The 27,513-nt window shown below is 36.3% G+C and overlaps 1 protein-coding gene across 1 annotated transcript in view; it reads left to right on the top strand.

The window, feature by feature from the left end:
* The window catches only part of SRBD1 (S1 RNA binding domain 1), a 156,148-nt gene that overhangs the window by 12,290 nt on the left and 116,345 nt on the right, over positions 1–27,513 (top strand). Inside the window, exons 5-14 of the mRNA XM_081100554.1 lie at positions 2,035–2,201; positions 5,464–5,581; positions 6,914–7,052; positions 10,119–10,215; positions 13,948–14,083; positions 17,092–17,195; positions 18,173–18,280; positions 21,843–22,000; positions 25,225–25,315; positions 26,510–26,617. Of these exons, the coding sequence (XP_080956680.1) occupies positions 2,035–2,201; positions 5,464–5,581; positions 6,914–7,052; positions 10,119–10,215; positions 13,948–14,083; positions 17,092–17,195; positions 18,173–18,280; positions 21,843–22,000; positions 25,225–25,315; positions 26,510–26,617 (1,226 nt within the window). The remainder of the gene's footprint in view (positions 1–2,034; positions 2,202–5,463; positions 5,582–6,913; positions 7,053–10,118; positions 10,216–13,947; positions 14,084–17,091; positions 17,196–18,172; positions 18,281–21,842; positions 22,001–25,224; positions 25,316–26,509; positions 26,618–27,513) is intronic.

Genomic DNA, 27,513 nt, shown 5'->3' on the forward strand with positions numbered 1-27,513 from the left:
CTTCAAAGTGCTTAGTGATATACAAGCCAAAGGGTAGGCCAAATGGCAATTAACTGGTAACCACCCTGGAGATTTGCAAAGGCCTGCAGGTATGCAAAAAGGGCTGGGGATCTTCAAAGGGCGGGCGATTCTGGCTTCTGGCTCTGGTTTCTGCAACAAAGTTGTTAATCTTTCCATGATAATGGGCAGCTCCAAATGGGGAGGAAGGGTTGCATCTCCAGGTCAGCTCCCAGGTCCCCAGTGCCACTGCCAGCCAGGTTAGAATGTGCCGTCTTTAATCAGAATAAAACAGTCACGGTTAACAGAGCATGGTTAATATTTCTTACATTCTAGCTGGTTTCCTGACATTCTATTAATGCTCCTATCATTAGCTTGTGAGCTTGTTGGGAAGAGGGATTTGGTTTTTTTATATTTTGATTATCACTAGCATAGTGTGGTTATTGGCATATAATATGAACTAAAATAAATGTTTAACTAAATTAAGACAGAAAAAATCGGATGATTTGGAGGCCCAAAAGTGATGATTGCTTATATGTAGTTTTATTATTCTTAATTTCAAGGAGTAAATTTGCCATAAGTGGCAGTATATACACTCTTAAAAAATTTTTTTTTTAAAAATTGATTTCGGAGAGGAAGGGAGAGGGAGATAGAAACATCAGTAATGAGAGAGAATCATTGATCGGCTGCCTCCTGCACAACCCCTACTGGAAATCGAGCCCACAACGCAGACATGTGCTCTGACCGGGAATCAAACCATGACCTCCTGGTTCCTAGGTTGATGCGCAACCTCTGAGCCACGTTGGACAGGCAGCATACACACTCTTAATACATGTGAACGCACAGCCAGTGTAACAGGAAAGTACACTGAAATACTCTCGTCATGATTCTCTTTGCACTGTCATCCTCAGCGTCAAGGTTCTACATGTACAAATCGTTTTTCTCCAGAGGAAAAATATCTCAGTCCAGAGTTCTAGCCCAGATCTTGAGCTTGATGGCTGGCTCAAGATACAGTTAGTCTTAATAGTCTCTGAAGTTTAGTCATTTATTTCATCTTCAGTTTTGAAATTCAGTCTATTTTACATATTACGTGATTTTATTAGCTAGTTGATTATGATACTTCTTTAATAATTTTTCTGTTCTTTTACTTTTTGGCAGATCTTGTGCATCAAGATTGAAATACTAGTAAAACTGAAGGCCTTTTATATTTTACTTTGAACAAAGCTGCCTAGGTTTTGAGAAGTTACTAAAATTGCATATCATTCTTTTTCTTCTCTAGGCTGACTTCTCTAAACTCTTCTGCTTATATGTACATTGTGCTGAAACTTGTACATGTAGACTTGAGTGTATTTTTAAGACTTAATTACTTTGAATTTGGAGTGCTATATGTGTATGATACAAAATTCAAGATATAGATATTTCTGCCCTAACTCTCATCCAACCAGTTATCTTTCCTGAAAGTAAGCCATGTTTCCACTTCTTGTTAATCATTCCAAATTAGTCCATATAGGAGCAGTTGTATGGCATCCTACTCTGTGGGCATATCATGATTTATTTACCAGTTCCCCATTGCAAAATTAGGTTTTGTCAGGATAAATTCCTAGGAGTGGGATTATTGCATAAAAGCATTCATGTATTGTGAATATTGATAGATGTTGTCAAATTGTACTTTCTCACTAGCAGTAACTCAAAGTGCCTTTTCTTGTCACTTATGCCAATACTGCGAATTACCAACTCCTTGATCCTTTGACCAATCTGAGAGGAAAAAAAAGTGCATTATCTCATTGAGCCCTGTAGAATATAAATGATGCAGAGTGGTTTAATTGGCATTTTATTAAATTAGTGAAATGACTATTTTATGATTGTCAATTTATATATGTATAGACATATTTTTTTTAATGAAAAAATTTTTCAAACCACATGAAGTAATTTCTAAGTGATTGGAGAACATTATTTGATGCTGTATTTTAAATTACATATTATATATAGATGTTTAATTTTCAGGATTCTAAATCATTAAGTGTACTTAATTTTCAGGTTTTATCTGAGAGAACTAATATTGAACCTTGGGTTTGTGGCAACATCATTCGTCTCTTTAATGATGATAATACAATTCCCTTCATTGTACGTTATCGAAAAGAGCTCATTAATAACCTTGATGCTGATTACTTGAGAGAAGTTCAACAAACACTAGAGGAGTTACGGTAAGAAACCTGGGAAGAGATGAGCCTAGTGTGAGGGGAAAGAGGGCATGTGAGCCAATGAGGAGAAACAGCGAGGAAGTGAATGACAATGTATTTCAACAGTTTCAGTGTTTTGTTTTGCATCATTATTATTATCTGGTCATAGTTCTATTCTGACAGAGTCAGTCAGTTTTAGTTTACTTAGGGCTGTACAGAGTCCTGCTGGTGTGTTTACACATAGCTTGGGCATGTGTCAAAAAGTTGGTTTTCAGTGGAAGTGTGTGCCTAAGAGTTTGACTGTCATCTTTCATAGAAGTGATTATGTATAATGGCAAAATTAGGACTGCCAGCAGGAAACTCAGAAAAATAAAATTTTGTCTAAATCTTCAACAGCTTGCACAAAACTGCCCTCTTATTACTATAAAGACCCTAAGTGGGAAGTTCTTTGGCAGTATAGAGTTTGGTAGGGAATATGTATATTTTCTTTTTCTATTATTTTAGAGGGGAAGGTGATTTTATATCGGGATTGTAAGTTTTGTACAGTTATAGAATGGAAAGTACCCTTTAAAAATATTATGCCTATGGACTTACTGTTATAACTCAGGAATACACATGTAGAAACTATAAAGACTGTCAGACTTTGTATTATTCAGTAAAGTTTATGAAAACACTCTTCGTCATTCATGCATTTATTGCATGTCTCCTGCATTCCAGGTGCCATGTTGTTAGTATATGTTCTTCAGGTCTATAAAAAGAATTGGATTAAAATTTGGTATACTACCATTAAGCCATCCTAAAAGTATTAAGGGTTATTTTTACAACAAGTCCAATAAACTTCCTGTGATTTTGGGGGAACTTGCAACTCACTAACTTTTCCACCCCTTTTGTTGAAGTTTTTAATGCCAGGAGAATTAAAATGCTAATATATAGACAGTTATTGTACGTTATTGAATAAAGCTCATTAATAACCTTGATCCTGATTGCTCGAGAGGCAAAATCACTTAGCCAACTGAGGGAGTCACTATTAAAAAATAAATTAAAGAATATGAGTAAAGAAAAGCTTTCTGTATTTTCTCTAAATATGCCTCTTTTCCTTATGTGATGGCCAATAGGACATTGGTCTTTTGTCAAAATGACTCTGATAGGCTCCAGCCCCCTGGCTACCAGGACTGTAAAAGGCATATAGGATGTAATCTAAGGACTGCATATGCTTCATTTTTTAAAAAATATATTTCTTTATTGATTTCAGAGAGGAAGGGAGAAGGAGAGAGAGAGAAACATCAATGATGAGAGAGAATCATTGATTGGCTGCCTCCTGCACACCCCACACTGGGGATGGAGCCTGCAAACCAGGCATGTGCCCTTGGCCGGAATCGAACCTGGGACCCTTCAGTCCGCAGGCCGATGCTCTATCCACTGAGCCAAACCAGCTAGGGCTATGCTTCATCTTTAATTTGAAATCTCCTTCCTTTGCCCCCCCACCCAATTAGATTTAATTTTATTTTTTATCATTTTTATTAATTTGTATTATCTCCCTGCCTTTTGCCCATCATTTTAGCAATAGCATTATTAGGCAGATCATGTAAATAGGAACAGATAATGAAATAGGATGAGAGGCATTACAAATAACAGTAGGATTGCATATTCACAGTGAAAAATTATTATAAAGTGGCAGAATAACTGTGCTTTGCCCTTGCCCCCCTACCTGTGCATTGATCCCTTACATTGATTTCTGGAATCAGCTTCTCTATGAAATTCCGGTTCTTTGTAGTGGAAAACGGTATTTAGAAATCAATTATGAGTGTCAGGTGTACTCATTCTGAGCAGTGATACCCAATAGCAGTGAGTACACCTGTCACCCATAAGTTGGTGTCTAAGTACCACCATTCTCCTGATTCCAGGGCTGGGGCAGGGAAAGTAAAAGATGAGCCTGGAATATCTTTTGCAAGAGAATAAGGAAGTGCTCAAAGAATGATGAAAATATGTCAAAAGGACACAGATTCTAGTTTGAAGGGTACTTTTGGCCAACTATAGAACAATTTGAGCATTAAAATAAATGATAGCAATGGCTTATAACCACTAAAAAATAAGAAATTATGAATTCATATGCAATAAATAAATCAATGAATAAATTGAAAGTTTATTGATGAATGAATGGGTAATCAAAAGTACCTCACCACAAAATATTTAATTACAAAGGGAATGAAGAATACTTGTATTGCTCTGGCTGGTTTGGCTCAGAGGATAGAGTGTCAGCCTGCGGACTGAAGGGTCCCAGGATCGATTCGGGTCAAGGGCACATGCCTGGGTTGTGGGCTTGATCCCCAGTGGGGGACGTGCAGGAGGCAGCCAATCAATGATCCTCTCTCATCATTGATGTTTCTATCTCTCTCTTCCTCTCCCTTACTCTCTGAAATCAATAAAGATATATATATATATATATATATATATATATATATATATATTTAAAAAACAATACTTGTGTTATTGAGAAGCCCACAGATGCTATCTTAATCAGATAATCAAAGTTAATTAGTATAGGACAAATGAAAGTCATTCTGCCACCTATCTGTCACATCAGATGCAGTGAGAGCAACACATTTTTGCTAAAGAAACACCATCTGAATAAAATTGTGAGTAAACATTAGAGAAACCTAGACTTTGGGACATTATACAAAATAACTGGCCTGAATCAAGCCTTCTAAATCAAGGCTTTGAAGTGAAGGAGAGACTGAAATACTGTTTCAGCTTGAAGGACACTGTGGATACATGGCAGTCCCCTGCAATCCATGCTTCTTAACTAAATTCACTCTGAGGGACATTATTGAAACAGTTGGTGAAACTTAAATGAAGTCTGAAATCTGAGGATTAGATGATAATAACATCAATAGTAATTATTGGATTTTGATGGTTATATTATGTAGGAGGATATTCTTGTTTCTATAAAATGCACATAAAATACTTGAATGTGATGGCAACTTATTCTCAAACTAGAGGCCTGATGCACGAAATTCATGCAAGAGTAGGCCTTCCTTCCCCCCACTGCCGGTACTAGCTTCCCTCCAGCACCTGGGACCTAGGTTTCCCTCATAGCCCCAGCTTCATCCGGAAGGTTGTCCCGTCTAATTAGCATATTATGCTTTTATTATTATAGATGGTTCAGGGGGGGTGGGGGGGGAAGTACTTTTTACTTTACCTGCAACATTTCTGTAAGTTGGAGATAGCTTCAAAGAGAAAGTTTTAACATACAGGTCTTGTATATTACAAAAGTTTTTATTTTCAGGGCTGTTGCTAAGAAGGTTCGTGGTACAATCCAGAAAATTAAGAAGGAGGGAAAGATGTCCGAATGCTTGTTAAGAGCTTTGTTAAACTGTAAAACTTTTGAAGAACTAGAACACGTGGTAAGGAGCCCTTTTTACCTTTTAATGTAAACCTGATTATATTATGTTTTAGGTCTATATAAGAAGCTGAAATCATCAGTCATCATTACTTAATTCAACAAAATATTTATTCTTTGTTAAATAACTATCAGATGCATATTTGTGGTAGGCACTTGGGTTTACAAAGATAATACATAGTGCTTGTCTTTAAAGAATTCCCAATCAAGTAGGGAAAAGGAGATTAGGTTATAGTAGCGTGAAACTTAAGGGAGCATCCTGAGATGAAGGCCTAACTGTGAGTGTCTTCAGCTTGTATTTGGTATTTGACACCATGAGAATAGAAGATTTCACTCAAGGGGCGCTGGTGAGGAGGGCAGGTCAGGGTGGACCACTGCAGCATGGGTGGCGGGAGGGAGAGCTTACGAAGGAGGCATGGGAAGAGTAGTGAAGTATGAGGAGAATCAGATGATGATCCTGTGGAAGACTAGGAAAAAGTTTTAGAAGGAGGTAAGATAATTAACCATTTGTATGCCATAAGCGTCTAAAGGTACGCAAGCGGCAGACCTTTTTTAATTAAATTCAAAATATCGTGGCAGTTAACTGGTTAAGTGTAGCAGAGAGGTTTGGCAAGATACGGAGGGAAAAAGGTGGATTTGGTAATTAGGGGATCCTTATGGATCTTTCTGATATCACTTTGAGCATCTGTATGGAAAGAAGCCAGGCGATGGGTTGAGGAGTGGCTGTGGGTTAAGAAGTAGAAGCATTAAATGTTGACAGCTTTTAGAGGAGCTTGCTGGATTTGAGGAGAAGACCTTACAGTTCTTGCAGTTCAGGCATTGAGTTTTTAAGATGAGTGAATCTAAACAAACTAATTTTATGCATACATAAAAGTGTAAAGAGTCAGATAAAGAACAACTGTCTTCATGCAGCCAGTATTATCTAATTAATATTAATTCGTCTCTGAAGGAAGATGAAAGGGTTGACATAGGTCTTATGTCATAGGACAGTGATGGTGAACCTATGACACGCGTGTCAGAGGTGACAGGCGAACTCATTTTTTTGGTTGATTTTTCTTTGTTAAATGGCATTTAAATATATAAAACAAATATCAAAAATATAAACCTTTGTTTTACTATGGTTGCAAATATCAAAAAATTTTTATTTGTGACACGGCCCCAGAGTTAAGTTAGGGTTTTTCGAAATGCTGACATGCCGAGCTCAAAAGGTTCGCCATCACTGTCATAGGATGTCTTTAGCATTCTCGCCGCCATGTCCTCTAATTTTGTGTCCTAATTTTAACTAGCTTTTTAAAACTGAACGATGTGGTATGTTTTCTGAATTTGTTTTTTCTAGTCAGCTCCATATAAAACCGGGAGCAAAGGCACCAAAGCCCAGAGAGCAAGGCAGTTGGGATTGGAGGAAGCAGCCAGGACACTGCTTGAGAATCCAGGAATGCTCAATCTGCTGTCCTACATTCAACCCAGTGTAAAAGGTACCTGCTTTACTTAAAGAGATCAGCCCTGTTTCTTTTTGAAAACATATATGATAACATATATTAAAAAGTTTGTTTGATTAATAATGACTGTACAAAAAAAACATAGCATATAAAGAAGAAGGAATTCTTACAAAATAAATCCCAATATACTTCTTGCTTAGCCATTCAGCTTTTCTTTTTTGATGAAGTACTGTTCTAAACTTTTGCCCATTTTTTAATTGTGTTGTTTCTCTTTTTTCTTTTTCTTTAAAATATATTGTATTGATTTTTTACAGAGAAGAAGGGAGAGGGATAGAGAGTTAGAAACATCGATGAGAGAGAAACATCGATCAGCTGCCTCTTGCACACCCTCTACTGGGGATGTGCCCGCAACCAAGGTACAAGCTCTTGACCGGAATCAAACCTGGGACCCTTCAGTCCACAGGCCGATGCTCTCTCCACTGAGCCAAACCGGTTAGGGCTCTCTTTTTTCTTTAAAAACATTTTTTTATCCTTATCCAAGAATATGTTTATTGATTTTTTTTTTTTTAATTTAGAGAGAGAGGAAGTGGGACAGAGAGAGAAAGAAAGAAACATCCATGTTAAAGAGAAATATATATTGGTTGCCTCCTGTATGCACCCCTACCTGGGATCGAACCTGCAAGCTAGGCATGTGTCCTGAAAGGGAATCCAACCTACATCCTTTTGCTCCAGCCAACTAAGCCACTTGGCTAGTGCTGTTTCTCTTTTTCTTACTAATTTATAATCATTTTAAGATATTCTTTTCTTTTTGTATGTACTTTTATTTTTTAAAATTTATCTTTATTATTGAAAGTATTATAGATGTCTCCTTTGTTTTTTCCCATTGACCCCCTCCTCCCCGCACCTGCCCCTCCCAAGCGTTAGCCTACACTATTGTCTGTGTCCTTGGGCTGTAAGTTTGCTGGTTAATCTCTCCCCACCACCACCTCCTCACCCCCACCTTCCCTCTGAAATTCATCAGTCTGTTCCATGATTCTATGTCTCTGCATCTATTTTGTTCATCAGTTTCTTTTTTTAGTTATCTGGGTTGCAAATCTTTTCTCCCAGTTTGTAGCTTCTGTTTTTACTTTCTTTATGCTTTATCTTGGTAAATAGGAGGTCTTAGTTTTATTATTGTTAATATATTAATTTTTTCAATTTATTGATCTTTTAAGATATAGTAATTGCTTTTTTTCTTTTTTAAAAAAATCCCTTTACATCCTAAGGTTATAAGGATAATAAGGATTCTTCACTTATTATAAAGATTCTCCTATGTTGTCTTTAAAACTTTGTCCTATTTCTAAAAATTTATTTAATTATAGAATCATATCTAGTCTTTGGAAAGAATTTCAGCAGTTTCAATGTGCATGAAGAATAAAGTGAAGTCCTCCTCTCACACTTGTGGTCTCCGGGAGTAAAGTGCTTGTCTTTTCCTGAAATGTATCTGCCTGTCCTTTTGTGTGTACGTGTGCACAAGAGAGAGAAAGACAGGAAGGGAGTAAGGCAGAGCTATTTCTGAGAAAAACCCAAGGAAAGTGACAACTGACACTTTCAAGATTGTATTGGTTTCATTGTCAAAATGAGGGCCTTAGGTTGCAGCTTGTTGAAGAAGTGGCCCTTTCAGGAGTGCTGATAGGATTTAAGGGGGAGAGTGATGTTCTGGTGTTTCCGACAGTCATTCTCGTTTCTCTTGGCTTCTGTTGATTTTTTAGGCTAGGAGACATAAGTATCTGTAGGGGGCAGTATCTGATAACAAAATCTATAGTATGTATAAAACTGTAGAGAATCACAGCATACCATGATCTTGTTTTTTAAAAAAATCAGCAAATGTGAGTTTGCAATTTAAAAAACAGAGTATGTGTGTCTGTAAAAAAATATATATATCTGTTCAGATACAAATAACACATCTCAGTATCTGTTTTGAAAAGGAGATAATCACAAGAAAAAGCACGTTAATATTTGAATATAGAGATGGGTTGAAATGAGTAAAATTCAAGTTTATTTTTTTTAAATGTGTAGTTTTAGTTGGATTTTTAAAGGGTTGCAACATTTAATAATTTAATAGTAGCTGAGACTGTATAGCCATGTATTAAGATTGGTCACAGTGGGAACTGTCTATGGCCAGTCATAATATGTTTCAGTAAAATCGAATGCCAAAGCTTTCAGAATGTTAGATGCATAAAGGTATATTGTTTATTTCAATTTTTCTGTTATGGTTGATTTCCTTTCCTTCTATTTTTTACCTCCTGTGCTATAAGTTTTCCTTAGTTCACACTCATATTGAGTTCCTACTGGATAGGTTTGATAACTATATCTCTCTTGATTGTCATACATGGTGATGCTTCTGAACCATATGTAATGATGGATACTTGGTGATACTTCTGATGATGGGAATTATTCAGGGCCCAGCGCAGTTACAGTACTACTAACGTGTTTTTCCCTAACATGCTTAATCTTTGTAAATACTTCATGAAGTAGGTACTATTACTAGTCTACTTTTATAGGAAACTGAAGCACAGAGAGGTCAAGTAACTTGCCAAGAGTCACACATTTGGTAAATGGTGGAACGAGGATTAGACCAGGCAGCTGGCTCCAGAGCTGCGTTTTTCACCACTAGGTTATATGGTATATGAAGGTCCTCTGTTATTGCTTTAGAAGACTTGTTTTTGTTCGAGAGGGAAGCTAGTTGTTGCCATGATACTTTTGTGTCTTAACACATTGCGGACCAGTGGTTTTATTGCTCGCTTTACCCAGTGGCCAGAAAAGTTTCTATTGAACGAGTACAAAAAATGTTTTACATAAATGTTAAAGGCACACTTTTAAATTAAAGACCCATTGCATTTTGAAGTTATTTATTACATGTTCTTACAAGTTAATATCTTTTTAAAAACTATGATAGTTTGTAAAACACTGTGTAATATGAAGTGAGAATTCTCATGATCTGTCCACAATGTGTTAAGTTTGTCAATTTAAGGTTCTTTTTGACTGGAATAAATTTGTGATTTAATAACAATTAAAAAGAAAATCTGTAGTTCTTGCTTTTGTTTTCTCTTTTGTCTAAAGGGCTTTCGACACTCCAGGACATAGAAACAGGAGTGCAGCATATTTTAGCAGACATGATTGCTAAGGACAGAGAGACACTTGACTTCATAAGAAAATTGTGAGTAGTTCTTGCACAGAGGTTTTCGCTTTGTGGGTTCGTGTGGCTAAGAGCTGCATGGCTAGTGCTGAGACCAGTCAGTGTTCATTAAAAGCTTTTTCAACCTGGCTAGTGTGGCTCAGTGGTTGATCATCGACCTATGAACCAGGAGGTCATGATTCAGTTCCTGATCAGGGCACATGCCCAGTTTGAGGGCTCAATCCCCAGTGTGGGGTGTGCAGGAGGCAGCCAATCAATGATTCTCTGTCATCATTGATGTTTCTATCTCTCCTTCTAACTTCCTCTCTGAAATCAATTAAAAGAAATTTGTTTTAAAACAAACAAACTTTATTTTCAGACTTCTTTTTTTTAAAGTAGCAGAACTCTGTTCAAACAACAGATCCCTAATATTTAAAACAGATAAAAGTAAAGTTGCTTTAATTGAATTCTGAGCAGGGAGCCTGAAACTGAATGCTCATCTTCCTAACATTGAAGCACCTCAGTAGAGGGCTTTGAGGAACACTGTTTAAAAACCACTAGGTTACACAAAATATGCTAGAGATTCATATTCATTTAGAGTGGGTGGCATTGCTTTTAAACATAGTATGCCATAGGAATATAATTTTATAACATTTCATTTCTAGTGTTTACCATGATTAGGCGAACGAAATTATTTCATGTCAGGTATGGCTAAAAGTACTGACCTCAAAATGAATTTTAGCTGATGGAGAGCAGCTTACCCATGGTATCACAGTCCCAATTTGTAAGAGATTTTTAAAACCCTACTCAGGCTTATGGATTTTATGCCTCATTAAAATAAGATCTTTTTTAAAATTAATTTTTGCTTTTTTAGAGAGGAATAAAGAGAGAGAGAGAGAGAGAAAATCGATGTGAGAGAGAAACATTGATTGGCTGCCTCTTGCACAATCCCTGAGACTGGTTATCAAACCCTCCACCTTTTGGTGTATCGAGCGACATTCCAACCAACTGAGACACTTCAGCCAGGTCTTAAATTATTTTATTTTATTTTTTGAAATATATTTTTATTGATTTCAGAGAGGAAAAGAGAGGGGGAGAGAGATAGAAAAATCAATAATGAGAGAATCCTTGATTGGCTGCCTCCTGCACGCTCCCTACTGAGGACGGAGCCCGCAACCTGGGCATGTGCCCTTGACTGGAATTGAACCCAGGACCCTTCAGTCTGTAGGCCAACACTCTATCTACCAAGCCAAACCGGCCAGGGCTTAAATTATCTTTTACAGAACAATTTTTAAAAAATTAGATTTTATTGCCAAAGCCGGTTTGACTCAGTGGATAGAGCGTCGGCCTGCTGACTGAAGGGTCCCGGGTTCGATTCCGGTCAAGGGCATGTACCTTGGTTGCAGGCACATCCCCAGTGGGGAGTGTGCAGGAGGCAGCTGATCGATGTTTCTCTCTCATCGATGTTTCTAACTCTCTATCCCTCTCCCTTCCTCTCTGTAAAAACTCAATAAAATATATTTTAAAAAAAAAATTAGATTTTACTTTACTTACTTACTTTAATTTACTTATATTTTTTCCCTTATTTTTTTTCATCACCATTTATCCCCCCTTTATCCTCCTCTACCTCACAATCACCACATCGTTGTCTGTATCCATGAGTTCTTTCTTTTTTTCCCTTTAAAAAAATTAATTTAAAACTTAATTTTGATGTTTCCTGACCCTCTGCTCTTCATCTCTCTCCACATATGCAGCTGTGTGAGCTGTGTAGAGAAGAGGAAAGGTAGACATGAATCAGTTGACTACTGTAGCTTGTCAGGGTCATGTTAATTCAGAGGAGAGAACTTTGCTATTTTCTTAGTGACCGTAGCAGGAATGAGTTGAAGTAGGAGAATTGCCCAGCTTTCAAAATGTGTTTTTACAGGTAACTAGAGTTCCGGTGCACAAAATTTGTAGAGCCCCTAGGCCTGGCCTGCGATTTGGGCCAATCTTCCCTGGCTGCCAGCAGCCAACCCTGCCCCCCGCTGCTGCTGCCACTGCCACCAGTTGCCCTCTGTGTGTGGGGCAACCAGTGGGGTGATCGGTGCCCCAGCACCACCCGTGTCCGCTGCCCCCTCCCCCCGGTTCCCAGTTCCCCGCTCCCCATCGGGCGGTCAGAGCCTGCTGGCTGGGGAGAGGGACCGAGAGGTTGGCTGGTAGGTCCCAGTTGGGCAATGGGGGCCTGTGGGCTGGGGGCCACTCCTGCGTTGAGCTTCTGGCCCCTGGTGGTCAGTGCACATCATAGCTGACTGGTCTTTCTGCCATCTGGTCGATTTGCATATTACGCTTTTATATGCTAGTATATAGATTATACTGCAAAAATTTGGTTGTTTCAATACATTCTCATTGATAGCTTTTCTGACACATTTTCTTCTTTTTAGCTTTTAATTGATTCTGACTGGCTTACTTGGTTAGAGAAGGATGATATTTTGACCAGGGTCATTAGTCTGTTTCATTGTAGTTTTGACCTCTTCTATAACTGCAGATGGAATCTGAACTCATTTAGACATTTTATGGAAGGATTGGGTTGATACATATATAGATTTGTAGGACTGATGAATAGGCAAAGAGACCTCTTTTAATGGGCCAATAACTCATTGTTGGGTATCATTTAAAAATATTTGGTAGTGGCTTAACTTTTTTTTTTAATCCCCACCTGAAGATATGATTTTATTTATTTTAGAGAGAGAGAGCGAGAGAGAGAGAGGGAGAGAGAGAAACATCAATATGAGAGAGAAACATTGATGGGTTGCCTCCTGTATGTTCCCTTATTGGAATGGAACTCGCAACCTGGGTATGTGTCCTCGCTAGGAATTGAACCTGTGACCCTTTGGTGTATGGTATGATGCTCCAACTGGCAGCTTAACTTTTTTTTTAACCTATTCCATATAACATGTTTCTTTATTACACATATTAATAAACTAGCCCTAACCAGTTTGGCTCAGTGGATAGAGCGTCGGCCTGTGGACTGAAGGGTCCCCGGGTTTGATTCCAGTCAAGGGCATGTACCTTGGTTGCGGGCACATCCCCAGTAGGGGATGTCAGGAGGCAGCTGATCGATGTTTCTCTCTCATCGATATTTCTAACTCTCTATCCCTCTCCCTTCCTCTCTGTTAAAAAATCAATAAAATATATTTAAAAAAAATAAAGAATAAACTAGAGGCCTGGTGAACAAAATTTGTGCACTTGGAGGTCGGGTGGGATGTTCCCCTCAGCCCAGCCTTTGTCCTTTCACAGTCTGGGAGCCCTGTGATGATTCGCCCTCATAGGGAGGCCCCGCCCACCTGCTGCATCGCTGCTGGCCAGGTAGCCCGAGTCCCCCTCTGCGGAGGGATCGATTGTGGGACTGTGTGATTGATCGCCCCAAAGAGGTAGGCCCTGCTTACCTGGCCAGGGTGCCCTGATGGATCGCCCTGCAGAGGGAGGCCCAGGCTGCCTGCTGCAGCGCCGCTGGCCGGGTAGCCTGGGCCTCCCTCTTTGGGGCAATAGTGGAGCTCCCCAATTGATTGCCCTGCTGGCCGGTGGCCTGGGCTTCCCTCTTTGGGGCGATCATGGGGCGATGGCCAGGCCCCCGACCAATTGCATTGCACCCACCTTGGCTGGCCTGGCGCCAGTGGGTTTCATAGCATGGTAGTCCAGACGGTCATTCTGCTGTTCGGCCATTCAGTCGATTTGCATATTACACTTTTATTATTATAGATACTTGTTTATTTTAAAATTTGTGTATTTGAACAGGTGCCAAAATAGATATATTTCTATTCAGTCATCTCTGGCAAAAGTGTCCTCAAAAAAAGTAAATGAGAAAGATGTTGGTAAGTTTCATCTCTACCAGAATTTTTCATGCAACATAAGAAACATCCAACATCATCAGGTAAATAAGGAAACTGCTTATGCATGCTGGTAGTAGTAATAATGATAATACTTTGGATTTGCCTACTTACTAATGAATTAAAGAATTTTAGGTCAACTATTTTCTTTTTTCTTCGTTGAAATTCTTGTAATATTGTCATATCCTTTCCATTTCATAAATGGGGAGCTCAGGACCCAGAGAAGTTATGGTGACACCAAGAATTACTAGCATAGCTGACAATAGAACATCTCAAGTATCATGACTTTCTGACCAGTGACCTTTCTTATTAGACTCTGCTTATAAGTGTGCTTGGATTTGAGCTCAATTCTGGATCTTTTCCATGTAAAATTCAAATTAAAGATATTATATTTTCTTCTAAAAGAGTTTTATAGCTTCAGTTCTTATGTTAAAGTCTATGATTTTGAGTTAATTTTTGTGTATGGTGTGAGGAAGGGTTATAACTTTATTCTTTTGTATGTGGCTATTCAGTTGTCTCAGCATTATTTTTTTTTTTTTAAAAGACTGCATCTTCCCCATTGAATTATCTTGGCATCCTTATTGTAGATAAGTTAACCATAGATATGGATTTGTTTCTGGACTCTTTCTCCTATTCCATTCAGTAGGTCTGTTCTTATGCCAGTAGCACCTGTCTTGAAATCAGAAAATGGGAGTCCTCCAACTTTGTTCTGTTTTTTCAAGATTGATTTGGCTATTCTGGGTTTCTTGAATTTTTATATGAATCTTAAAATTAGTTTGTCAGTTTTCGCAAAGAACCTAGCTGGAACTTGACAGGGATTACTTACGTTGATTCTGTAAATCAATATGGGAAGTATTGCCATTTTAGCAATATTAAACCTTCTCACCCATGAACATGGGATGTCTTTCCATTTATGTAGGTCTTTAGTTTCTCTTAACAATGTTTTGTAGCTTCCCGAGTATAAGTTTTGCAGTTCTTATGTTAAAATTGTTCTTAAGTATTTTATTCCTTTTGGTGCTTCGGTAAATAAAATTTTAGAAGAATTTTCATTTCCAGAATGCTTATAAATGTAAATTGATTGTCCTGAAGTCTTGCTGAAATCTTAATTAGTTCTAACAGTTTCTTTAGGATTTTTTTTTTTTATATATAAAATCATAGTCTTTGCAAGTGTGTTTTACTTTGTCTTTTCAATCTAGGTGCTTTTTATTTCTTTTATTTATTAATTTTTGCCTAACTTCCTTGACTGGAATTTGCAGCACAATGTTGAATAGAAGTGGTAAGAGGAGATGGATCTTAGATGGGAAGCATCCAGTCCTAAACCATTAGTATGGTGTTCTCTGTCAGGTTCCTGTATGTGCCCTTTACCACCTTAATGAAATACCTTCTATTCCTAGTTTGTTGTTTTTATCATGAATGACTGCTGGATTGTCAGATACTTTTTCCGCGTCTACAGAGATGATCATGTAGTTTTCTTTTTTATTTCATTGGTCTGATGTATTACATTAATTGATTTTTGTATATCAAACCAAACTTGCATTCTTGGAATCAATCCCTCTTGATATGTTTCTAGATTTGGTTTACTCATATTTTATTGAGGTTGTTTACATCTATATTCACAAGAGATAGTGGTATGTTGTGTGTTTTCTTCCTTGTGTTTTTTTGTGTGATGTACTTGTCTGGTTTTGGTGTCAGAGTAAATAGAAAGATTTGGGAAGTTATTGTATTTTTTTGGAAGAGTCTGTGGAGAATTGGCATTCTTTAAATATTTTGTAGAATTCAGCAATGAAGCCATCTGAGCCTGGAAATTTCCTTGTGGGAAATTTTAAAAGTACTAATTCAATCTCTTGTTATAGATTGTTTCAGCTTTTCCACTTCTATTGATTCTGTTTTGGCAGTTTGTATCTTTTGAGGAATTTGTCCACTTTATCTAAGTGATCTAATTTGGCGTACAGTTGTTCATAGTATTCTCTTATCATTCTTTTTATTTTTATATCATCCACAGTCATGGCCCTTTTTTCATTCCTGATTGGAATGTTTCTTCTTTTTTTCTCGGACAGTCTAGTGCAAGGGTGGGGAACCTTTTTTCTGTCAAGGGCCATTTGGATATTTATAACATCATTCTCAGGCCATACAAATTTAACAACTTAAAAATTAGCTAGCTATATTTAGTCAAACATTTAATTAACTCACCCCTAATGCATTGGCAAAGCCAGACCAAATGATTTCTTGGGCCTTATATGGCCTGCAGGTTGACACCCCTAGTCTAGTGAAAAGTTTGTCAATTTTGTTGGTGTTATAAAGAACCAAGTTTTGGTTTTGATACTTTCTATTGTTTTTCTATTCTCTATTTTGTTACTTTCCCCTGTATTTTTAGTATTTTATTTCTTTTGCTTACTTGAGATTTGCTTGCTCTTCTTTAAGGGAAGTTTTTAATATGTTTTAAAACAATTGCTCTTTTAATGTATTAATTTAAGACCATGGGCAGGCTGATCTGAGTTTAAATTTCTCCTGTACTGCTTATGATTTGGGACAAATTAGTCTTGGAAAATTATATAAAATGAAGATGATAATACATGTATGTTTGGTGGTTTTGAAGATTAAATGAGGTAGTGTATTTAAAGTACTTAGTTGGGCCTGACAATTACTAAGTGCTCAATAAATGGTAACAATTAATAGTGATTAAATATTTTACTCAGGAATTTGTTTGTACTTATTTTAGCAATTTCTTTTCACAAATATTAAAAGTATATCCTATCTCTAGATGATCATTAATTTTCAGTTAGTTGAATCTCAAATGAGATTTTAGATCACCAAAGTCTTTTCTGGTGAATGTCATAGGCTTTGTACTTGTGTTTTATTTTTTAAAATTTTATAAACTATATAAAGAAATGATTATTTTTTAATACATTTTTGGTAAATAAATGAATAAAAAATTGATACAGTTCTAGGTTGGGTAACCACCTGACTTATTTTATAAATGTTGAATGGTTAAATTGATCATTTATATGTTTTGTGGATCATCATAGTCTTTGCCATATATGTGTGTACTCAGATTCTGGCAATTAACCGTGGAGAAAATTTGAAGATACTGACGGTCAAGGTCAACATTCCTGATGGAGTTAAGAATGAATTCTGTAGGTGGTGCATCCAAAATAGGTCTGTTTATAGATTTTTATAAAATTTCCTTTCTTTTGTTTCTAAAATACTATACTGATATCTGTATGTACTAATATGGAAAGATGTCCATTTTCTAAAAAAACAAACCAACAATGACAGATAATGGATATAGTATCTTCTTTACATTAAAAACATTATTGGGGTGGTGAATACACAATACAATATATAGATGATGTAATTTTAGAATTGTAGCCCTGAAACCTATATAATTTTATTAACCAGTGTTACCCCAATAAATTTCACTTGGAAAAAAACATGAATTATGATTTAGCATGCAAGACAAAGGAATCAAGGCATTCTTGGGAGAAACCATAGCATATGTAAAAGTTTTTCCTATAAGCAAATGGGGATACCTTGGTTTGCCCTTAAAGGGAATGACCCCAGCCGACATCAGAAATAGTGTTTTTTTAAAAAAGCACTCCATTAGGGTCTTTTCGCCTTAAAAGACTATCTTCTTAGCATATTGTCCCAGGACGCAGGACTGTGTTATCTTTCCTCACTGGCCAAGCTCCATGGCATGGTATATAATACTCTTAATGGTCTGCTCACTGCCATATTTTCTAGCTTATCTACTAGTATCTAAACCTCCCTGTCCTCCCAAAACTAGTATTTTATGCCCGAGTAGTACTAATCTACTTGTAGTAATTTTTTTTGGTAACTTTCTTATATCTGAAGATTTTGACCATTATTATAATGCTTTGGAGACTCTTCCTAGAATAGGCAAGTTTTTCCTTCCTTCAGTTTGTATGACCATGGTTACTAGATTTTTAAAAATAACTTCAGATGCCATAGTTAATAATTTTCCAGGCATCATAGTCTCTACACAGACTGTTACTTTGGCTTCAGTAAAGTTATTCCCCCCTTTTCTGTTCCACTTCCTCTTTCCTCTTCCAAGAGCTGTTTCCTGGTCTTGTTATTGGTACATCAGTTTTAGTATAGCCTTTTTTCCCCCTCAGGTGGAGACCACGTCGCTTTGCAAGGCCGGAGTTAATGAAGATTTTACACAATTCAATAGATGATTCTTTTAAACGCCTTATTTATCCTCTCCTCTGTAGAGAGTTCAGGTATGCATCTTGTCTAATTTAATTTTGTATACTGTTTATGCTAATGTATGAAATAAGCCTATTAAAGCATAAGTATTTGTTGATCCATCAATCAATCCAAAGAACTGAATCCCAAGCACAAAGTCTTAAAATTAAGCATAGATTTCAGTCTGAAGAGGCATTCACATTCATACATCACAAAACAGCTATTAATTATGACATACTTATCAAATCTTGACCCCTCCTATGTACCTTTTCCAGTTCTGCAATACAATCTTGCAGTTTGACAACCAAGCTAAATAAAGGGTTTTATTGATGAGAGATTTGGTTTGGGAGAAACAAACTAAGAAGTTAATGGAGAAGTTAGTTGGAAGCAGTTTTACGGATAAAGAGAGCCAAAAAAAAGCATAAGGGAATCAGTGCAACACATAATGAATTTATTGCTATGAAGAGAGAAAGGTAATATAATGTTTTTCACTCCAAATGGGAGTTATTTGGATGAGTAATTATCAGCAATGATGAGCAAATATTAAAAGGTTATTAAAGGAATCATGTAGATGGACCAACAGAGGGACTGTTATAAAGAAGAACTACAAAAAAGGTGAGGTACAGTTTTGTTTCTAGGGGAGGAGATGGAAAGAAAAGTAATGTTAGGAGGCAAACCCCTCTTTTCCCTTCCCTCTAGCCTTGGTCTTGGTTGGCAATCTTTAAAAACCAGCCTTTTCTGCATTCCTTCCTATGTGCCACAGATTTTCTTCATTCTCACTTGTTCATCGGTTTCAGCAAGGGTTATCTTGGAACTCTAGATTTAGTCATCTCTTCAACCTCATTAATTTATAGTAGCCTTTTTGTTTGTTTGTTTTTCTTTTTCTGGACCTGGACATTGAGTTTAGAGGTATTTAGAGCAGAGAGTGAGGAGGTACTATTAAAAACAACATATAGTTCCTTTGTCCAATCTCTTTTTTGTTAAAGTCATTCATTCTCTTGATTCATCCATTCTAGCCCAGACATCCCTTAAAAATAGTATTTCTTTTGGAGAACTATTTCACTTCAAGTCTGTGTGAAGTAACATTTCTTATTTTTGAGTGCTGGGGTATCAAATTTAAAAATAAGGGATTCTGTTCTTATTGAAGTAAAAAAGAAACTTAACTTATTTAAAATTTCATTTCCTTTATCTTGTTTTCTCATGTTACATATAATGTCTAGTGTCACTTTTGACATTTTTGTATATATTCGATTTGCTTTTTTTTTTTTAATTGTTTTATTGCTTAAAGTATTACAAAGAGTATTACATATATCTCCTTTTTTCCCCGCCCTTGACAATCCTCTGGCCTCCCCTACCCCCCAGTGTCTTATGTCCATTGGTTATGCTTATATGCATGCATAGCTTGCATAGATTTGCTTAGCTTCACTGCTTGTGGAATAATTTTATTGAGAGTTAATGAAAGTTGTTTGGTGTGGAATTCTTTAATGTATAATCCTTCTCTGACTTCCATTAGTGACAAGCAAGAGCACTTTCCTTCTCTTTTTGTAAAATGCCTGTGGTTAAAGAAATATATCTTATTTCATTCCATAAGTTGGTTTTCAGACATTGTCTATACCAGTAGATGTGTCTCTCAATAGAAATACTTGTAATTACCTGAACAGCGGTTGAGGGGGGAAACTCCCAATGGATTTTTATTTTAAAAAGAAAATTACTTTAATTCTCTAATTAAAAGGAAATTTGTCCTAATGTAGAAAAATTGAAAAAAATCAGTAAAACAAAGAAAAAACACATAATTCACTACCTAGACATAACCATTGTGAACCAGACTTTTCTCCATTCATGAATGATCATTTAGACCATTATTTTGCAGCCATTTTATTCAGTTGACTGCATATGTGTAGTCTACTTCTACATTTCTTATTTCTGTGATTGTCCTGATCATTCATTCATGTGTCATTTTTTACACCTACCTCTTTCCTAAAGCCAAATGCTATTTTACCATCTTTCATTATATTTTGAATGTGGACTTCTGTTTGTCTCCATGGTTACTAGGGGAGAGTTGGTTCAGGACATCATCATTTTTGTCTGAATTATTATAATAGGGCCATAGATGATCTTTGTCTCCAGGAAAAAATGCAAAATCTTTAGAAGAATGTGCTTGATTGACCCTTTGTGATCTGGTTTCTTTTTGTCTTTATAGCCTATGTCTTGGTATTTCTTTTTACTTTAGCATGTGAAATTACATGCCTCTGTAATGAGCCATGAGCTGCTTCCATTGCCCGGAGTACTGGTATTTTTTTCATGCCTTCTATCTACTCTCCCTACCTTTATTTGCCTATATCTATTACTTATCCTTCTGGATTCACCTGAGAAGACATCTTTTAGAAAGTCTTTCTAATTTAGCTATCCTCCCTATGTGTTCCCATTAGTATAGCACTTACCATTGTTTTGTACTTGTCTGTTTATTTTTCTGTTTCTTCCCCTAGATAGTGGTCTTCAGGATAGGGATCTTGTCTTTTGAGCTTTGTATCTCTCACGCCAATCATGGTACCTTATATAAGACTGACAGCAAATGCTCACTCAATAAATAAAGTTAAAAGTGAAGATCTATAATGATACTTTTCATATTGCATGGCTGACTGCAGGGAGAATGACTGAAGTGTTAAAGAAAATGAGAGAAGAGCCTTAGGGAACTGAATTAAGCCTGAAAAGCAAATATTAGTTAGATCTGTGTGCCTTCGGATATGTAAAACATTATACCTCAAAACTAATATGAAATGTACTTTGAATTGCTTTTGACTTCTCAATTTTCTTGTGGCCAATGGCATGCATTTTTTTAACCTGGTCTAATAAAGAAGAGATACTTTTTATAAATTCTTACGAATTTCATGAGGTAATAAGTTAAGTTTTAAGTAGATGAGTGATGTAAAACTTAGTTTACAACTGTCTTTATGTCCATTATAGACACATATTTTTATCCTAGAACAAGTTTTAAAATTCGACTTTTAATAACTTCTTTGGATAAAACTGGGAAGTTATTTATATAAGCCATAGTTGTAGATTGGCATTAGTATCTATGGTCATATCAAATCACTGAGAAAGACAAAGGGGGTAGATGCAGGAATGGAATAGAGTGAGACTGTAACATTGAAATATGTATAGGTGAAGGTGTAAAACTAAGTATTGTTGGAGGAGGCTACTTATGACTCAATAATTTATCACGCTGATTATGTGCTTATATTTTTAATTTTCTGACAAACTTTAATTTGACATCCATTTGCTGTCCAAATCTTTATACATCCGGTCTCTCTCATATACACAGATGTTTATACATAAAGGAGAGCAGAGAGAAGGAGCATAGGAATGATGAACTTGGTAGGTTTGATACCACAAAGACATTTGTGATACTGTGTTTCTGCACTTAGCAAAAATAGACTCAATATAATTTTGTATATAATGTTTTCTCTTTAAGTAATTATGTTAATAAATGCTCTTGTAAGGAATAACTGTATAAAATGAATTCTGTTCTTTTTCTGGAAGAAAATTTGGGTGAATGAAAAACTACATTCTTCTTTTTCTTTTTCTTTTTTTCTAAAGAGCCAAACTAACGTCAGATGCAGAGAAGGAATCAGTGATGATGTTTGGACGGAACCTTCGTCAGCTCCTTTTAACAAACCCTGTTCCAGGGCGCACCTTGATGGGAGTGGATCCTGGTTACAAACATGGTTGCAAATTAGCTATCATTTCTCCTACCAGTAAGCACATCTTTCCGCTTTTATATAAAAGTTGTTTGATTGGTCATACGTTTCACTTCATATATTTCATGAGGACTTAGAAATAATGTTAATTTTTCAAGTCTTAGAAAATGGTTTTCTCATGTACAGGGATGAGAAAATCAAACTTCATATTCATCTTATTTGTTAACCAACCCCCTCCCCCCCCCAATTCTGTCTTCCTATCACATCTGTTTATTGTGATGCACTTATGTGTGATAGATACATTTTATTTTATTTTTTACAGCACAGGAAGATAATCTTTATTATATTTTAACTAGAAGCAGCTGATGGCAAGTTCACGAGATATTTTTTATTATTCTTTTAAGATCAGGCTTCAATAACAATAATCAAAATAAGTCTTAACTGCACAGATAGTTTGGCCACTATTATAATCTTCAATGGCACAAAAGCCAGCAGTATAAGGTAACATAAAGGCAGTGACTATGAGAATTTTCCACAGGCTGAAAATCATTGCATTAAACTCTCCCCTTGTATTTTCTTAATGTTCTTCTTAAACACTGAGCAATTACTGTTACTCAGCAAAGTATCAAACATGCACACAGTGTTCCTACAAGAATACTGTCTTAATATTGTCAGTACTAATACCAAGCTTTTCTTTTTCCCAAAATTCAATGAATCATGGTTCCAGTCCCTATATGTATTAGTGTTAGTGGTAATATGCAAACTTGATTTTGTTTCAAGGTTAAACAGCGGTTTAACTTCACATTTGGTCGCCAGCTGTGTACTTTAATTTTTCATCTTTTATTTTTTAAATAAGTTTACATTTCATAAGTCCTGAGATTTCAATAATCTGCTAGTGATTGTATACTTTTAATTTACACTTCATTCTAATTAATTTGAACTCCACATAAGTATTTAAAATTATTTATAGATGGTTGTAACTAAAGCAGTGATAAAATTTACTACTTGTACAGTTAGACTGCTAATAAGCTTTTTAAGAGCTGCATACTTTATGCGTTTTTTTACCTGCTAGGAGCAATTCTTAAAATTACAGCTATGATTCTCTGTCAGCAATAAGTGCTTTTCACTTTGGTTACGTCTACATGGATAACCAGATTCACTTTTTCCATCGCTTGTAAAACAACTTTTTTTTCTTCCCCAAACATAAATGTTAATTGTCCAACTGAATAGGTGCCAAAAGAAACTTAGAATTTGAACAGCAGATTGATAACTATAATGACTAGCAGAGAAATATGCAGTGACAGGCATTCAATACATGTTTGTTACACATGGGATGCGTGAATTGTAAGGCAACTGTTAGATACTTTTCATTGTACTCTGTAGCTCATTTTGTTCAACAGGGTAATTCAAGGTTACCAGATTTAATTCACCCTGATATAAATCCAAGATTTTGAATTTTTAAAAACTGTTTTAACAATTCTCATAAAATATAAACAAGTTAATAGTAGTTGGTACTCCACTATTAGTTGAGAGAAAAAAGGAACAGTTCCTTTCTACTAAGTCATGTGTACCACTAAGAAGAAATACAAAATTAAGGAGTGTTAGCTAATTATTATTTTCTCTAGATTTATTCTGGCAACATGTTTTGTTCATATATTTATCCCTGTTAAAACATCTCTGAAGCTGAAAGAGAATTTTATTGTTTGCATGGATGTCCATGTCTCATTAGGTATATAATGTTAATGAAAAGCTGGTCAAACTATAGGATTGTATTTTCACTTCATGCCATTTCTTTGTATTTGATTTTTGCTGACATTAAACTGTTCCTATTGAAATGATTCTGTATAGAGTAAAATTAAAACTTCTTAAAGTACAAAATTATAAATATACTATTATTAAAATAATGTAAAATTAGATACAAATGAAAAGACTATAAGTAAGTAAGACTAGGATATAACAGCTGCTGGGTTTATGGATTTTTCTATTTTATCGCTAAATGTTCTTTCGTGTGATTACATATGACTTTTATAATTAAAAATTGAAAAGGTATGAATGATAACTTTTAATAGCAAAAAAGCATGCTTTGTAAAAGAAAAAGGGAATGATTCTGTATATAGAATATGAGTTAATCTGTAAACTTACTATGTGATTGCTTGCTTATAATATTTAGATTTTGTTGATTGCTTTGAAGCATATTGCACACTTGCCATCTCGCATATTAAGTAACTTACTTTTTTAAGAAAGGATACACTGACAAATTTTAAGTTAATGGATTTTGCTAAATATTTTCAGTGTGTCACAGGACAGTAACAGTGGCAAAAACATTGACGATACACTTCATGGTTTGGTTCTCCCATCTTCCATACAGGCTCCATCAGATGTGGTATACCCAAAAGCATAAACTGTCTGTGAAAGCCACCTGCACTCCCCTAGACCACTGCACAGGTCATAATAGACATAAGCTTTTACCAACGTAACCAAACGTACTAAACATTCTACTATCTTTGCAGTCCATTGGTTGATGTTCTGATTGTAATATTCACTACCCAAAACCCCACCTCGAACAATATTGTGGCTTTCATCTGCATTTATGTCAGCCTCGTTGCAGTGGCGATGATACTCCTCCATGGTGGCACCTGTGTAATTCATTTTAATTCTGTATATATTTTAAATACCACAAGACATTTTTATTGTTTTGGCCAGTAAATTTTTTTTCTATTACTCATATATTTACCCTTTCTATTACTCCTCACTTTATTCTACATTTCTCTGTTTTCATTTGAGATCATTTTCATTCTGCCTAACTTCCTAAGTTGGTCATGTAGCTCATCATTACTTTTATTCTTTAGGTAGTTACCCTAAAAAATTTAAATACATATATATTTTTTTCATTGAATTTATTTTTAACTAAAACATTATGTAGTACAGAAAAGCTCACAATTCATAAATATGCACTGAAAAAATTATACAAGGTAAAGAAATTCATGTATCTATAACCCAAAGAAGAAATTAAAATATCCCATGCCATTAGCTTTTACTGTTATTGATAAATATTATTAAAAATTAGTAATGGTTTTATGTAGCAAAGTAGAGTCCTTGTAACTTTGGACATACCAAAACTTTATAGTGCTTCGGGAGAATCTGATTTAGTGAATATGAATGATTCAGGCTGCATTTTAAAAGACAAACCAGTTTCCTTTTCTGTTTCAACTGGTTTAAATCTTTGGTGTGTTATGTTTTGAAATGTTTTATAAGTTGGCTTCTCTTCATTTTTTTCTAAGGTCAGATACTTCATACTGATGTGGTTTATTTGCATTGTGGACAAGGCTTCCAAGAAGCAGAGAAAATAAAGAGGCTTTTGCTGAATTTCAAGTATGAAAATAAGTAACCTTTTTTTGTTTTTTAAAGATATTTTATTGAATTTTTTACAGAGAGGAAGGGAGAGGGATAGAGAGTTAGAAACATCGATGAGAGAGAAGCATCAATCAGCTGCCTCCTGCACACCCGCTACTGGGGATGTGCCCGCAACCAAGGTACATGCCCTTGACCCGAATCGAACCTGGGACCCTTCAGTCTCCAGGCCAACGCTCTATCCAGTGAGCCAAACCAGCGGCATAAGTAACCTTTTGAGTACTTCAGGGGCTCAGCCAGTCAGAGACACCTGTGAAGCACCTAATCTGGAGGGAGGGACTAAGGGGAGTGCACTGGTGAGAGGGAAGGGACCATGTTAAACAGTGCTGGGGCAGATTGCTGGAGAGCTCTCCTTTGGAGACTCCAGAGGAATTCTCCCTTCCTCTGCCACCGTCACTAAACAAAGGTGGCAATACGAGCAACGTGAGCATTTAATGTTTCTGTTTGGTTCTATATTTTGCTCCTGCTCTCCTTCTCTCCCTTCTTTTTTCCTTCTTCCTTCTTTCCTTTCTTCTTCATGGATCTGAAGGAACAGATATGGTAGTAGTTAGAAGCTTCCTAAATTATTTGACAACATATCACATAATTCAGTCACAATGACTTTATTGTGGCTTAGAATTCACTTAACCATGTCTAAATTTGGTTCCTTCTAGATGGGAAGAAAGCTGACTGTTCTTGAGGTGTGTGACAGTAAAATAGTTCTCCACTGCCTGCTATGCCAAATGAAGAGGCAGTGTTTTTTATCTTACTTTTATTTAAGTTTTTAAAAAAAATATTTTTATTGATGTCAGAGAGAAAGGGAGAGGCAGTGAGAGATAGAAACATCAATGATGAGAGAGAGAGTCATTGATTGGCTGCCTCTTGTATGCCCCCCACTGGGGATTGAGCCCACAACCTGGGGCATGTGACCCGACTGGGAATCGAACCATGCCCTCCTGGTTCATAGGTTGACGCTCAACCACTGAGCCATACCAGATGGGCTGTTTTTTATTTTATGTGTGTTTGTCTCCCTTATGAAACAGTGAAGTTGCTTGGGTGTATGAGAGAGCAGGAGCATTGTGCAATAGCATTTGCGCATTCTGTACGTTTCTTCTGATTGATTTAGAAGCATGCCTTGAACTCATCCAGTTTCTCCTCCTGTTTTCTCCCTTGAAGCTGCAGCACAGTGGTGATTGGAAATGGAACTGCCTGCCGGGAAACAGAAGCTTACTTTGCTGACTTGATAATGAAAAATTACTTTGCTCCACTGGATGTTGTTTACTGGTAAGGATGTTAGGAATGTCTGTTTTCTTTGAGAGGCAAAGGGACTTCCCATGTTCCTTCTGTGATGTTTTCTCCCTTCTTTTTTAAAGCTTTGCATGCTGTTTGCTCCCAAATCACCTCTTGTTGTTCACAAGAGCTTTGCAAGACCATGTAAAGTGTCTGCCTCTTGCAGAAATTTGAGTTTCAGTATCCTGAAACTTCTCACAGAAGCAGCAAGTCAGGGCTTACTTGGTTTCATGGGATTTTCCAGGCTTTACACTGGGAGGGCTCTGTTTAACTACGGAATAATAAGTGGGACTGGATAACTTAGTCTTCCTCTCCCAAAGTTTCGATGCCTATGAATCATTGGCCTTCAGAATTAAGAGTCAAGGTAAAGATTACAAATGATGTTTAGTATGGTATTTGTAATGACTGAGAAGACAGGGCTTTTTTTCTCTTTCCTTTAAATTTATGACAATTCAGCCTGAATTGGCATTCTTAAATTAATAGGGTGACATCTCTTAGTTCTTCAACAATTTCAGCCATTGCTCTTCAAATCTAACCTCTGTCCCATGTTTCTCTCTGATCTCCCTCTGAAATTCTAATTATATACATTCAGCCTTTCACTCTGTCTTCCATGCTTATTTGTCCTTCATGCTTTTTAACCTATCTCTTTCATTTCTTACCTCTCGAGCCTACTTTGTGGTCTTTTCTCTAGTTCACTAGCTTTTTCTTTATCTGTCAGACCCATTCAGTGAAGTTTTTATTTCAGTTATATTTTTTACTTCTAGAAGTCCTATTTGTTAGTTTTTCACTGTTTCTGAGAGATAATGTACGTAAGTGAACTGCACATATTTAAAGTTTTCAATTTTATAATTGTTGACACATGTATACTTGAATGAAACTATCACCACAAT

Source organism: Myotis nattereri (assembly GCF_964212035.1).
Source record: "Myotis nattereri genome assembly, chromosome: 10".
In the NCBI taxonomy this organism is placed as follows: Eukaryota; Metazoa; Chordata; class Mammalia; order Chiroptera; family Vespertilionidae; genus Myotis; species Myotis nattereri.